At 32.8% G+C, this 15,757-nt stretch overlaps 1 protein-coding gene across 5 annotated transcripts; it reads right to left on the bottom strand.

Moving 5' to 3' along the window:
* Window positions 1–7,149: 7,149 nt before the first annotated feature.
* Window positions 7,150–14,475, bottom strand: LOC108754345 (glutathione synthetase-like). Of its 5 annotated transcripts, none has more exons than XM_018496583.1 (8): window positions 14,323–14,475; window positions 12,998–13,112; window positions 9,622–9,725; window positions 9,059–9,465; window positions 8,627–8,905; window positions 7,904–8,123; window positions 7,422–7,779; window positions 7,150–7,348 (listed from the first exon to the last, which is right to left on the bottom strand). In XM_018496583.1, the coding sequence occupies exons 2-8, from the start codon at window positions 13,052–13,054 to the stop codon at window positions 7,184–7,186; spliced, it is 1,590 nt and encodes a 529-aa protein (XP_018352085.1). In that variant the 5' UTR covers window positions 13,055–13,112; window positions 14,323–14,475; the 3' UTR covers window positions 7,150–7,183. The 5 variants fall into 5 exon arrangements, with proteins under 5 accessions (XP_018352085.1, XP_018352084.1, XP_018352087.1 ...); XM_018496582.1 differs by lacking the exon at window positions 14,323–14,475 and adding an exon at window positions 13,800–13,872; XM_018496585.1 differs by lacking the exons at window positions 8,627–8,905; window positions 9,059–9,465; window positions 9,622–9,725 and adding exons at window positions 13,800–14,094; window positions 14,207–14,216.
* Window positions 14,476–15,757: the final 1,282 nt, after the last annotated feature.

Here is a 15,757-nt window from a genome sequence, read left to right as displayed (position 1 = left end):
CCCGCACGCACGCCCGCCCGCCCGGCCCGCCCAAATGTATACTTTATTACGAGAATACTTATCAAATACAAATATAATAGTCTACACAATATAGAGTCTCCGAAAAAATTTGATTAAACTTTTTAGTATAACTTAATTTTATTAACCCTTTGCACTACTTTTCTCTTATAAATTAAAAAAAAATTAAGCTTTGTACGAACGATGTATCACAGCTCTCATTCGTGATACTTACGTTTGGTCCGATTTCCTTATCGATTTCCTTACGAGTCTCGCTTACGATATTGTAAGCAAAAGGATTAATTATATTTTATGAGAAGGAGATCCAGTTAACCTAACCTAATCTAACCTGCAATTTCAACTTACTGAAGCCAGCCATATTCCTGGTTAGAAATCGATGCATGCGCATTAAAAATTGGAGACCATATAAAAGTTTAGTGTCCATACTGTATGTACTTATACTGTACTATTATTGTACTTATACAGTTGCGCTGTAAAGCGGAGAGCACAGACTCTTGCATAGTATAAAACATGAAGCATAAGAAAATCAACCAAAGTCTTTTATTTCATGGAAAGGAAGGAAATAAAGGCCTTTGATTAGTTCATTTTCTTATGCATTGTGTTATGCGTAAGAGTCTATACTCCCCGTCTAAGTTGCAGCTTTATAGAGACGCTCTAAAAGCTTTATAGTTCTTGACACATATTCTGACACGTTCAAGCTACTAGCTGACGATTAAAATTTAAAAAACGTAAAAATTTAGTATTATCTAATCATAAATATTACAACAGCAAGTTCATGGCCATATATTATGCATTTAAAGTACAATAAAAACATAATGTATTTTCATTATGCATTTAATAGAATGGATGAAAAATGTCAGATCAATTACAAATTGGAGAGAAGGTGGCCAGACTCTGATTAGAGAGTTTCTAGTGTGTGCAGTTAGACAGTGTCTCTTTCTAATCTCTGCCTTCTATCTATGGATTGTTTATAAGGAGGAAATTATATCAACTATGAAACGCTAAACATGGGACGATATTCATAGTCCATTTTTATTTCAAAACTGTCTTAAATATAATGTCTTAAAATGTTAATACAGTTCTCGAATTGATTTATTTATATTTTAAGACTGTACTTAAGACAGTCTTAAATTGTGCAAGAAAAGAATTAGTACCAACTTCATAAAACAGCTTGATATTCATAGTCTATTTTTACATTTGAGGATGTCATCACATGACGTAACCTGCGTAAGCGTAACCAGGGATTCGATTCTTCAATCAAAGTAAAAATTTTAAAAGTGAGCAAATTTACTAGGTATTGACCAATGAAAATATCAATATTATTGTAAATTTTTGTAATTTTTACTTTGTTTCAAGATATAGAATCAATTTCCAGAGAAAAACCTGAGAGAGGACATAATGGCCCAAAATCTGTAACCGCAAAATGCTGCTGCGTACTACTGCCCTCTGACAAAGTGGACATAAACTATATAGCAATGTCCACTTTTCAAGGCTGGAGATAATAAATCAATATTTGATTCATATAATCGTGTTAGCATGTAATTGTAGGTCTCCGACCTGTCTCTATTTCGTCGTGTATCGCTAAAGTCTTTTTGAAAAATTAATTATGCACCATTTTGAGAAGTATATTAAAATAGGTAATATTCTACCGGAGTCTCAAGTCGGTTTCAAAGGGACGTTCTTGTGACCATTATTTGGCCCACATTAATTTGGAAGTCTACAAGGCTTTTATGCAGCGTAAACTCCTGGATGCTTTATTCTTGGATATAAAGGGGGCATATGACAATGTTAATTTGGATCTACAATGAGTTAAATAATATGAATATCCCTGTATCTTATAAATCTTATTTTCAATTTTTCTTGTCGTATAGATTAAGATTCTATAATAACAGTATCTTACTTGCTATTAAAATAATTCAAAGGGATCTCCCATAGGGCTCTGTTCTGAGCCCTTTGCTTTTTAATATTTACATTAGGAAAATAATTTTTAAAATTCCACATCATTGCAATACTATTCGATTTGCTGAAGACATTGTGGTTTTATCCAAGGATAATAACCCTGTGTTGGTAAATGTTTTACGGAGGCCTTTTATCTTCACAGTTGGTTGGATTCGATTAACCTGTTATTGGAAATAAACAAAACCCAATACATCGAACCAAAAAATTTCAGATTCCGGAATCAATTAAACTCTTTAATACTCAAATTCTCTTTAGCAAATCTATTTGTTATTTGGAACTTGTTATGAATCCAGATTTAAGATGAAAATCTTATTTAAAGAATAAGTCTACACAATTCATAAATATTTTCAAATGGATATCAGCATCTTCATAGAATATCAGTCTCCCTAAGCTATTAAAATTTATTAACGCAATTTTATTGGCTCAATTTGAATGGGGGGCCTTTGGTTTATTAATGCAGCCAACTCGTACCTTGACATCATTAGAAATTTATTGTGTATTGTTTATAAGATGGGCTTGGGTCTCCCAAGAGCTGCGTCCAACAGAGTCTGTTGGAAGTTTTCGAGATAAAATTCCTATATTTATACGATTAATAAGTTGTCTGAGGATTTCTTACTCAAGTGTATTCAATTAAAGCATTATAGGATCATTAATAAATTGATTAATATATTAATGTTATCTTCGTCAGATGAAGTAGCAAAAAGAAATATCCCCTTTATATTGGATAAATGGAATGAATTAAAACCTTTGAAACACTCCCTTTATATTTGGTACGTAGTTTTCGCCTACTCGCATCAGGGTGCCTCTATGATTTCAATTGATTTTGACTCCGGTATATTAGCTAAAGAGTGTGGTAATCCAAGTAGGGCTTTCTCGAACCTGATAGCAGAGCCAACTCGGATCAAGAACTAAATATTTATACCGATAGATCCATAATCAAAACTCAAAATAATAACAGCCTCATAAGATCAGCGATTTGGATCCCAAAATTTAATTATAATATATAAGATATAAGTTGAACCACACAACACAACACAACACACAACTTGTCCAATTCCTTTGAGGCAGAAGCTTGGCTAATTTCGAAGGCCATTGATTACATTTTGATAAAGGAAATTAAATTTGCGAATATCTGTACAGATTCTCTCAGTTGTTTAAGGGCTATACAATCCGGTTACCCCAAGAAATTTAGATTATGTTTATTAATATATGATATCCAAAATAAAATTTATAGTTCCTAATACAAAGAACAAAATACAAATATTCGTTTGATGAACAAAATCAGATAATTAATCTCTAATCGTACTGAAATTCTTAATGAATTGGCTAAATCTTTTTTTAACAGTCTTAATTCTAATAAAGGTAGATATTTTATGGAATTGATTCCTGATATTGATTTAAGACTTTTCAGCAAAAGGAAAATTAATATAGGGGACTTTACTCTAGCGGTGAGATTAATAACGAGCTATGCTTTTACGAATGCTTTTTTATTTAAGATAAGCTGTAAAAATGACCCAGTTTGTATTTGTGGATATCTATTCCAAAATCTGAATCACATTTTTTGAGGTTGTCCTAACATTAATCCCGAGATCAGATTAGAATTGATATATTGTAGTTTCTTGTTTCTATTAAATTTTCCCTTCTTTTTCAATCGCTTATATAGTTGCTCAGGCTAATATTATATAAAGCCATTAATTTTTTAGTGATTTTTGTTAAATAATCTTAGGCTATGATCCCTTTTGTAAAATTAATGTTATATATATGGTCTTTTTCCTATATGATTGCCATCTTTCACCTCTAAAAAGGATTCTAAAGATGGCTGGCTGGAGTCTATATATTCGTCTGAACTAGATGACTCTGGATTAGAATTAAAGTAATCTGAGTTTTATTTTGAAGCATAAGCCGAACCTCTATCTCCGAAGAGGTTCTAGATCGCAAGATCAAGTCAACGTATAGTATTGTACTACCCTATGACAGGGTCGGAAATCCATGCAAGGGGAATAGAAGAAGAAGATATGGACTCTAAAACTCTTATATCAAGCAAATATATACCTGAGGTAATAGCTGTATGAGCCAAAAGTAAATTTTTTTAACTTTTTTTCGATTTTCTTATGAAATTCAGTGCAGTTGAGGTCTTATTTGTGCATACTTTAATTTATGTACTAACACTTTTGCAATCCGTAAATTCAATTCGGAGATTTTTCACCGAGTGGAAATGATGGTACGTAAAACAGGTGGCTTTAGCATCCCCTTAAGATCAATGTTGCCATAAAACATTCGCATTGCTCAAAAGGCAATTAGTTGATTAGAATACGAATTGTAAAACTTAGAGATTTTTAGATTAGAATATATCAGTAATGTTAGTTAGTTAAATCTTTATTGCATCCCCTTATAGGGATTATAAATATATACAATAACACTTATATCATTATCTATACGTACTCTTATCCTATTTTAATCTACTTTAACGTATCTCTCTTTCTCCCTACGCCCGGACTTCCGCTTCCGCTGTAATATCTATATCACTCTTCCATTTTCAAAAAGTACAACTCATCAATCCTCCCGCAGAGCCTCCCTCAATCCTTCTCCCTCTCTTTCCTCTCATTCCTTAACTCCCTCTCTCCTCCACTTTCTTCTTTTCTTCCTCCACATCTCTCATCCATCTCTCACCCTCTCCCTCAAAATTCTACAACCTCCTGCCTCTTCATATCCTACACTCTAACTCCTACCCAACTCTCTTCCCATACATGCTCCTATGATTCCACCCTATCATTCCCACATAGCCTACACTTCCTTTCCTCCTCTTTCCTTCCCAATATCTCCCTTCCTTTCTCTCATTCCCTAATCTAAACCTAGCTATCCTTCTACATCTCTCTTTCCATTCTTTCCTTAAATATGCCGGAATCCCCTCACTTCATCCATCCATACCACCTATTATATAAGGTGTAGTAAAAAGAAATCTATTATTTTTGCATTAAATTGAAGGCTTTATTTAGCATAGTTAGAATGAGCCGATTTAAGTCAAATATGCACCGTTTTGTTCGATAACTTGTTGCCATTTTGAAAGTAATTTCATTATGCCTCTCTCATAGAAACCCTCGTCCCTATTGGCAAAAAACTGGGACAGTCGATTTTCACTAGCTTCTCTTGAGGCGAATTTTTCACCAGCAAAATCATTCGCCATAGACAGGAACAGGTGGTAATCACTTGGTGCCAGGTCCGGACTATAAGGTGGATGCATAAGAATCTCCCAACCAAGCTCCTGGAGCTTCTGGCGAGTCACTATCGATGTGTGTGGCCTGGCGTTGTCTCGATGGAACACAATTCCTCTCCTATTGGCCAAAGCTGGCCGCTTCTGGGCGATTGCTTCTTTCAGACGGTCCAATTGTTGACAGTACAGGTCCGAATTAAGAGTTTGGCCGTAGGGAAGCAGCTCATAGTAGATGATTCCCTGCCAATCTCACCAAACACACAGCAAAACCTTCCTGATCGTCAATCCTGACTTGGCCACCGTTTGCGCCGGCTCATCGCGATTCGACCACGACCGTTTTCGCTTGACGTTGTCGTAAGTGACCCACTTTTCATCACCAGTAACCATTCGCTTCAGAAATGGGTCGATTTTGTTGCGATTCAGCAGCGATTCGCAGATGGAAATTCGGTCCATGATGTTTTTTTGCGTTAACTCGTGTGGCACCCATACATCGAGCTTCTTTTTGTATCCAGCCTTATTTAAATGGTTCCAAACGGTTTTTTGTGCAATGTTTAGCTCCTGGACATGACGGTCGGACTCGACGATTTCCATTATTTTATCGACATTTTCAACAATTGGCCTTCCAAAGCGTGGTGCATCTTTGACATCAAAATTACCGGAACGGAATCGACGAAACTAAAATTGCGCGATATTGACTGTTACAGTATCAGGACCATAAACACTATTCACATTTTCAGCCGCCTGACTTGCGTTTTCGCCTTTATCGAAGAAAAATTGTAAATATGGCGTATTTTCTCTTTATTGGTGTCCATCTTTGACACGCGCTCAAACAATACTGACTCAAGCAATCACAAAACTGTCTGAGAAGTTTTTTTAGTACGAAATATTATCTTTCTAACGCCATTTGGCGTAACCCGATCGCACTTATACAACGCGAGATACAGATTACTAAAGCCATCTATTGAAAAAATAATAGATTTGTTTTTACTACACCTTATACTTCGCTTTCCTTATTTTTTCCCATCTTTTCTCCTTCTGCATTTTCCTATTCCTTTTTTCCAGTTCTTCGAATCTAAACCCTCCCTGCATCTCCAGGCTTTGCCAGCTTTCCAACTTCAACTTCCTGTCCTCGAAATATTGTCCCCTTCCTTTCTTCCAATCTTCTAACTTTCTCCCATTCCTTACGTTATCCCTTATCTCCTCCAAACTGCGCCAAAAACTACCCTCCCCCCTTCAATCACTCCTCAAATACCCAAGCCTTTTTTCCTGCCCTTCCTCTTAGCTTTTCTCTTTGCATTTCCTTCTTTATCATGTAGCTTGGCGTCTTTCCCTTCACCCCTAACACCTACCTTAAATATCTATTCTGTAACTTCTCCATCCCTTCCCTCTCTTTCCAGCCTTAGATTTCCACCTCATAACTCACCATATCAACGCATCAAATAACTATATCCTTCTCTTTCAATCATTGCCGAATCTCCTTTTCTCAATCCTCCATACCTGTTCCATTACTGCTGCCGCAACTCTTTCCTTTACATGTTCCCCCATTCCTTTGCAACGTATATCCCAGATATTTGTGAACTTCTTTACTTCTTCTATCACCTTACTTTCTTCCATCTCCAATCCACCTTATTGCTCCTATCCCCCGCCCCTTCCTAAATTTCATTATTTTAGTTTTTTTCCCTATTTAGCTCCAATCCCTTCTTTTCAATATATCCTTCTAATCTCTCTATCATACTCCTCATGCCTCCTTTATCTTCCGCCAGTAAAACCATATCATCTGCGTAAGCCAAACCATACACCTTGTCTCGTAGTTTCACTCCCCCCCATTTAATTTTTCCCATCTCTTCCTTCAGATCTGCCGTCAGTATATTAAACAACAAGGGACTCAACAGACATCCCTACTCCATATTAATAATATATATTTAATAAATATATACATAATATACATAGATTATCCAGCTTTTGTATACGGTGTTATTTATTATTATTAGGTCACTATTTTACAAGATACCGATCGATGTAATGCAAAACTTCGAAAGCGACCTCCACCATAATAAGTATGATAATCATCCATTCCAAACGTACATGATGACGATCGCTCAAGTGCGACGACAAGATGCTCACCAGTTCCAAACAGTGATTTAATCTCTCGTTCATCACCTACATAACCAATAAATATTTTACGAAAGCTAGAAATATTTAGAAGTCAACAAAATGTGTATCAAACACTTACTTTCGTACGTTTCGCGATGCTAAAATATCCGCAGGTTTGTTGATACAAACTTTCCAAATCGTCTCGTTCCCAGTAGAAATCAGGTGTATCCAACAGATCCGACGTTAAATTGATACGGTGTCTGAGAGCGAACAATTCACCCTGTTTTCTCAACACCTCGTGCTGCGTCATCTGAATCTTCTTACCAATTTTTAGATCTTCCGTAACAAATTCAATTGAATCAACATAACGATTTAACGATGCCTCCCATATGCCTAACTTGACAGATTGTGCCATGGCATTGGAAAACGTGTACTTATCCAAATTTCCTGCTTCCTGTGCCAGGATAATATCGCCATCCTTCAAGTGACTCTTTTTCCTGTTAGATTCCGAGAATTATTGAATTTTTTTAAGCACTCACATTTGTCCAAGTTTCTCACAGTTTATTTTATACGTGGAGTCCGTGAATATAAAAGTATTTAGTAACAAAAAAATAGAAATACCCGGGATCCGCATAAATATAATTCATTAACTCGCTTTCGGTTTGAACTAATTCTTCTGTGTAACGATTTTGCTCGTAACGTCTCAAAAATTGTAATACGTTGCCACATTCGAGATCAGAAATATTCCACATAACAATGCTACCTTCTCGGAAGAAAAAGATCTCTCGTGGTTCATATCCCACTTCATATTTGGCCACCGCATGTATAACATCAGGTAAAGCTGCAAAAAAAAAAACAGTTCAAAATATAAAACAAATTTAATTTTAAATTTTATAAGTTGGAAGTAGTAGGAAGGATCTTATTTATTTTAATGAAACAAAAGTTTTAATTGCTATATAAGTAAATGCATTTTATTTTAATATATTTGTACATATATTTGTATATGAATATGTGTATGTGTGTGTATATTTAGAAATGTACATACAAAATCTTTATTCATAAATATCGAATTTATGGGTAAAAATATTAAGAGTATTTAAGAAAGAAATGATATAAAGGTATGATATAATATAGCAAGTGGTGCACGGTTTCTACGCGATAGAATTAATTTCAATATCCGCATGTCATTGACATATCAGTCAATTAAAAGTGGGCTATCGCAAGCACCTAAACCAGTAGCCACACCGCCTTCATTATCAGTGGATAATTTTGTTCTTAACATATGACCAGCCTGTTTATTTATTATAATATTTTTATTATCTCCAATGATAATACCGAATATACCTAACTCTGAGACTAGTTCTTTCATTTCTAAATTCATATTTCCATTTCCACATTTCACAACATAATTTCTGTGCACAGGTGGATAAATTCGATCCATAAGAATCCAAGCTACTCGATTTTGTTTAGATTTTACAGATTCTAGAAAATTTTTGATATCTGTCCCATACAAGTTATTACAACCGCCTTCTCTCTGCGGTTTTAACACGAAACGATGAGGGTTTGAAATACCCATATCTACAGCAACATTTCCAAATTCATCAAAATCCAACGGATAAAGACCTGAAACAAAAAAATCATATGTCTTTGTTCATATAATTTAACTTTATATGCACGTAACTAGATAAGAATATCACATGTTGTAATGCATTAATATTAAGATTAGTAACAATCTTTCTGTTACTTATTTCAATAAATTAGAAAACAATTACTTACCAGTAAATACTTCTTTAACTTTTGCTGCAGTTTTTTCATCTTTTAAGAAACGTGCAACCATACCGGGCTTTGCAAGAGTTTGTTGAACTTTCTTTGTACCAGCTAAATGATATTGAATGCTCGGGCATTTGATCGCCAATGACCTCTCAATTAGCAACCTTACATCCCATTCTTTTTGAGTGTGATACTGACCAGGTTCATAACCGCACCTGTAGTAAACTACTGCTACGACATAACTACCTACTACTAGCTCCATATTGGGACCCAGTCTTGCAGTAGTCACTAATTGCGTTAAATTTCTACGAATTACTTTTATATCTGAATTTTGCTTACGAATTTCATATTCATGAAAGCGCTGATCGCAAATATTATATGTAGTGTCTTCAATAACGAACAAAATAACTGCTCTGCAAACAATTATATGCTTTTAAATATAAGAAAATCAAAATAATATTTAAATGATATAGATAACATAAAATAATGTAACAATCATTGGATTTGAGATTAAATAAACAATAAATTATAAGATTAAAAATAGATATTTATAGAAATTACAAACATACTGTGGATTGCCATATAAATTCCATGCTTCTATGAAACTAGAACAAAGTGTTTGTAGAGCATTATTTTCAGGAAGATTTTTCAGTTCAGCCGTATAGCCAAGTTCCTGCAAGACAAACTTGTGTAGCTGCGTAGATGCAGGTCCTAACCAACCGAATCCAGAAGCAATTGTATTTATCTCAACTTGCTTCCAGCAGCAGTGAGACTTGAGCATTTTAATATCTTTCTTGGGACAACTTGTGTCTAACATTAGATCTGAGCGTAATATGCCAAGAGATATTTTCTGAGCAACACCTTCCTTGTGAATAATCTTATAGATATTAAATAAGTTTTTAGTAAAATCGTCCACTTTTATAGTCTCACGCAAAGTATCTTTCAAAAAATCATAATCATGAGCTACTCTATGTATGAGTATATTCAAAATGATCTGAATATCACAGGCATTATAGAACTCCTCTCGGGGAAAGGGTGATGGAAAAAGCGTAAATGGTGCGAATTGTAAGATATCTCTATCAAAAACTTTTTTCGATCTCAAACATATTCCATGTATAAGCGCCCAATCCTTTGCTTTATCTACTAATTCTTCTAATTCTTCTTTTGATAATTCCAGCGGAATGGGCAATTTCATTGTCGCTTGTTTGTCTTCCTCCATTCTTCCAAACTGAACTGTGAGCTTCTAATTTCTAAGTATTAGAAACATATTTTTTTTTTTTGTATTTCTAGTTAAAAGTCAGAATTTATTTTTGATATTTCTTTATAAAATACAGTATACAGATACAGAGCTTGTTATATTATACCAGACTTGTCAGATAAGTTTTGAATGGACTTGTATTATATCAATACATAAATCTAATGTCTATTTTGGCTTGCAATTATGCAAAAAAATAAAGCATTTTTTACAATCACAGATTTGAGATATTAGTAACAAAAATTATGACAATCACTATATTCAATTATGCTTAGTCTATTATATGATTTTGTAAAATTGGTGGTAATTGTATAGTTTAGCATATACAAAAATAGATAAAAAATATACCAATCGACGCGTTTTTGTTATTGTAATAAACAAATTTGGTAAAAAAAGTGTTGCTCTGCCTCGTGAATCTGTGTGAACCGAGACACTAATGTAAGATAGCATCTTCGGTCATAGAATATAAGTTTAGTTTTCACGCCTCATTACTGGCGGCATTCCGATCAACCCGCCATTGCCGCACACGATTGGCCATGCCTTGCAATTGGCCCGTCGACAATACCCTTTTGGTTAAATAGCGATAGTGAGGCAGAAGAGGAGAGATCCTTAGCGATTCCTTTGTAAATGAGAGATAGTCCGTTACTAGACTTCCAATAAAGATCTCAACAGTTAATATCGATGTTAGAATTATACGCCCTTTCCTTCCAAGAAGTTTCTTAGATTATCCCTCCTTTGGATTGATCCTGACTACATTCCTACCCTTTTGCAACGTTACGATTTCGGAAGTTATACACGGGATCGTGTTGCTACCTTACACTAATTACAGTTACAATTGACAACCATTCAGGTTAGGAAATTTACGCTATGAAATCACAGCTATGAAAAAGATCCTTCTCTGTTTTCAATTTAGCATACAAAGCAAGATTCCTTTCTAAAAAAAAGATGTTAAATTGAAACTCATAATATCGAAGTTTATCGTCGCTTTTCCACGACACTGATTGGTTCTTTCGCTTACTTCATGAGAAGCTGTGGATCGCGGAGATCATGTGCATTGATAGCTGTATAACATTAAATAACATTTCAAGTGGGATTAAGTATAAATATTAATTATAATTATTATAATAATTCTCTCTTATATATGAAAAATGTGTTATTAAAATAACCTGTATTACAAGTAACAAGTTTGTACAATAATGCATTCGAAGTTTGTAGAACGTTTCTAAGGACCATGTATAACCTTAATCATTACATATGTTGTGGCACGTTAATTTTATTATCGACTATGCGTAATTTTATTTGCAGATATACTATTATTAAGATCATAACATATTCATTCCGATTTAGAAACGACAGAGAGAGCTTTAGTTCCTCGACGTTATCGCTTGCGCAGCCTCTTCCAAGTACTATATTCCATGACTATATTCAAAACCATAGATTTCGTGAAGATGAGACTATTACGATTTATTAAAGAATCACCTTAACAAAATGATGATTGACAGATATGTCAATTATTTTTAAAGTAGAATTTTATACGAAACTTCTTTATTATATATTATATAAACACGCAATCATAATACTGATGATTCTAATTAAGAGATTAGTTTACCCTGGAGGCCTCAAAATCATACTTTACTTTGAGAGGTGATCATTAAAAAACTATACATGATACAAAAAATTTTTTTATACCTATTTGTTACTTGTATTTTGATGTACAAAATGTATAAAAATTATAATTCTAAAAAACAAAATGGTGGTGCTACAGCATATTTTTTAGAGGCCTTCTGCATATAATGAAGGCCTTCACGGAAGGCAGCAGAGCAGGTCCAAGGCATGCTGTAGCCAAAAATTAAAAAATTATATTTAATCTGCATTAAATTTACTAGAGAAATACCTAGCAGAATTAAAAAATATTGAAAAATGTAAAAATAGTGCGTAAAAAAAAATTTATTTTCATGTAAAAATTCGACATAAGATGTGAATAACAAAAAAAGTATATAAGTTATCGCAAAAATCACAGATTCTTTAAATAATTCAATTGACAATAACTGAACCAAATTTCAAAGCATTTGAATTAATTTTGTGATAGTTCTGGTGTCCACCGTTTTTAAAAACATTATTCTGAGAAAAATGCGATAAAGTTTCAATAACAATCTCTTTTCGTATTTTAAGTAAATGGATGCACTGATTTCTAACCAAAACCGGTATAATCTATAAAATTAAATTAAAATTGTATGTCAACATTATCTACAGTACAGATATGTAACTATAACATCAAATAATGACAGAACAGTTTAACAGCTGCGTAGATGCATCGATCGTTGTGCATCGACATAATCAACTGTATCTTTGTTAATATTGAAAATTTCACTTTTGGATAAAAAAATTTTATTCTTGAGACCCTAAACTATCGATTTAAGCATAAAATTTCGATCTTTTGAAAGTTTTAGGGTGGACTAATCTTTTATTATAATTGTCTGTTCTTTATATGCATAAACATGTCTGATAAGTGATACTTATCCCAAATGACTAATAAGTGAATTAAAGCATGAACATATATTCGATGACGTGCAAAAATTCACATTCACTTCGAGTAATTACATCTCATGAAATCTTGTGCAATTGCTTACATCATTTATATTTCATAAAAATGTAAAATGTCCAGAAAATTCAGTTATAAAGATACTTACGACTAGTTGATGTAGAGATTTTACTAGGAATGTATAACTGTTGATCCAATAATCCATAAGCTAAAGTTTCCAAATTGTATTCCTCAGCAGTGGCTAATGCTTTCACAGTCCATGCCTAACATAAAAATTTCTTTTATACATATTACACCCTCCTTTACTTTAAAAACAACACAACTGAAAAAATTAAAACTTTAAATACGAAGCGCCTTACAGTTACACAATCATTTTGATAATCCCCTCAAATTTTCCCAAATCTTAAAAATGATTGTGTGAATCCGATAATTTATCGGCTCTCAATTTATTTCTGAAAAAATTAATTTAATTTAATTTAAATGAATGTTAGTTCAACATCTTAACACTCGGAACTGTAAGGCGCTTCGTATTTAAAGTTTGAATATTTGAGTTCCATTTCGAATCATATTGAAAAAATTAAGTTTCACAAAAGAGAAAACCTATTTTTCAACTTGATAGAAAATTATTGCCTTATCAAATAATATTGACAGAAAGATATTTAATCTGATTTTCTTGCTTTTTGTGAATAATCCTTTACAATCATCTTTTTTTTTGTGACAATTTTAATATCTCTTTATGAATTAAGTTAGTCCACTTAATTTATTAAGTTAGTTCTGATAATTAACAGAATGCTTATTTAACTCATACATAGTACAACTAAAAAATCATGTTTTTTTAGTTATATATTTTATGCTATTTTTTTAAGTATAGAAGTGATACATCTTCTCTTTTTTTTTCATTACAGGCTTGTAAAATTAAAATATTTTAATTCTTTACACAATAAACTTACATTAAGCTTTGGAATCTTGTCGTCATTTATTATGGCTCTATTTCTTCTAGGTGATCTTTTTTTTATTTGAAACGTAGATACGTTATCTACAATGCCAATTCCATTTTCTTTTGGGTTAATTTTATCCAAGTAGATTGTAGAATTGTAAAAATGTTTCTTATGAACTGTGCACATGTGATATATAGAAAATTCTGCTTTTATCACTGCTGTCCTTTCTCGCAAAATATTCAAACTCGGTATAATTCTTCGGTATGTATCAATGTCAATTTTACCTCTGCAGCTCGATATCACAAGCCTTTGAATCATTGCGAGAATCGTCATGTTACGTTATTAAAAATATACCTATTGTGGTATACTTTTACCTTATATGCTATTTTTGCACGTGCAAATAATATTTATGCAAATACCTTTCAAAATCTTTAAATAAAATTGGAAAGAAATTTGTATTAAAACATTTATAATGAATGTACGATCATTCTGCGATATAAAATTTGAATATTTATTTATAGACCACTCTTCTCACCTCTTAATAAAAATGTACTCATTCAACGTGCCTTTACTTAGAACGAAAGAATCCAAAAAAGGGAGCGTTTGGCCTTATAAAACAAGTTATTAAGCGTTAAAGTACAAAATTTTATAGGTTAAGACAAACACCCTCCAACAAGAGACACAAACCCATAGACTAAAGTTTATGGCACACGATGCTTGTTTTTCTGGGAATCGATTGTGTTAATTGTATATCTCGAAACCTAAAGGTGCAGTCACATAGAGTCAGAAACAACGGAACGAGAAAAGAACGGAAAAGGCAAATGGTGGGGGTTAATCAATCAGAACAATTCCGTTACGTTTTTTCGTAGCTGGGTTTTACATGCGAAAAATTTTGATGGAAACGGAACGGAATAACCTCAATCTAGCGATAGCATATGAATTCGTCAGTATGATAAAGTATTTATTATAGTATATATGCAAAATATTGGAGATATTTGAACAATTAATACATATATATATTTGTTATTAGAAACAATTAAAATGTACTTATTGTGGTTGGTGCTTAAAAGAGTGCTTTAACAATTAATATACTTTTTATTAGGTATAATTAACGTTATAAAGACAAACAAGAAAATTGTTGTTGCACAAAATATGTACATGGAAAAGAATTCTACAATTAGAATGGCTGAAAGAAATGAGAAGAGAAAAATTAATCAAAGCTTTATGTATAAAATTAAAAAAAAAGAGACAAGTACACGAAGAGTATGGATACCCAGTAAACGAGAATGGATTAAAATGAATTGAAATTTTTTTCTATCCGAATGCATATTTTAAATAGCGAATACTTTTTTTGAATTTAATTAGATTCAATTAGATGCAGTTGGATTGAAAAATTGCATTTCCTATTCAAAATTTTGAATTGAACAGTATTCACAATGCACAGAAAAAGCCAATATTATTTTTAAATTGAAAGGCATAGAGATATGCTTTATGCAATTCCTATAAATGAATAAAAATGCATTCAGGATTGAAAAGTATTCATTTTAACATTCGTGAATCAATATTTCTAAAAAAATTTGAATCTATTTCAATTCATTTCAATTCTTTCTCGTTTGCTGAGTACGACCAATATACATATACCGAAGAAAGAAGACAAAAACAAAGGATGAGCAACCATCTAATTAAGGAAATGATAAATAGAGATCTTGAGAAATTTATTGAATATATAATATTTGCGAATAGACAACAGATTCGTTTAATGAATTACTAAAGTTAATTGAACCATATATTATGAAACAAAATTTGTTAAAAACTCCAATACTTTAGTAATTCATTAAATGAATCTAACGTAATATTCGGTTGTATCAGATTTTAACAGCCATGAATGTAAAAATAACTAAGAACAAAACATGGATCCCTGAAATCGAACTTCAGGCATTCCTGCTACAGGCTGTACCATATAATCAGAG

This window comes from Trachymyrmex septentrionalis, unplaced genomic scaffold (genome assembly GCF_001594115.1).
Source record: "Trachymyrmex septentrionalis isolate Tsep2-gDNA-1 unplaced genomic scaffold, Tsep1.0 scaffold79, whole genome shotgun sequence".
In the NCBI taxonomy this organism is placed as follows: Eukaryota; Metazoa; Arthropoda; class Insecta; order Hymenoptera; family Formicidae; genus Trachymyrmex; species Trachymyrmex septentrionalis.
Note: the sequence above shows the minus strand (reverse complement) of the source record. Positions and strands in the feature narration are given on the sequence as shown.

What these genes read in the sequence shown, in the direction of transcription:
- LOC108754345 (XM_018496581.1), bottom strand. Translation starts at nt 10,271, where the DNA reads ATGGAGGAAGACAAACAAGCGACAATGAAATTGCCCATTCCGCTGGAA. An exon ending in AGAACTAGTCTCAGAGTTAG is followed by an intron (nt 8,124 to 8,626) that starts GTATATTCGGTA and finishes TTTTTTTTGCAG; the next exon opens with CTTTACCTGATGTTATACAT. An exon ending in GCATCGCGAAACGTACGAAA is followed by an intron (nt 7,349 to 7,421) that starts GTAAGTGTTTGA and finishes TTGGTTATGTAG; the next exon opens with GTGATGAACGAGAGATTAAA.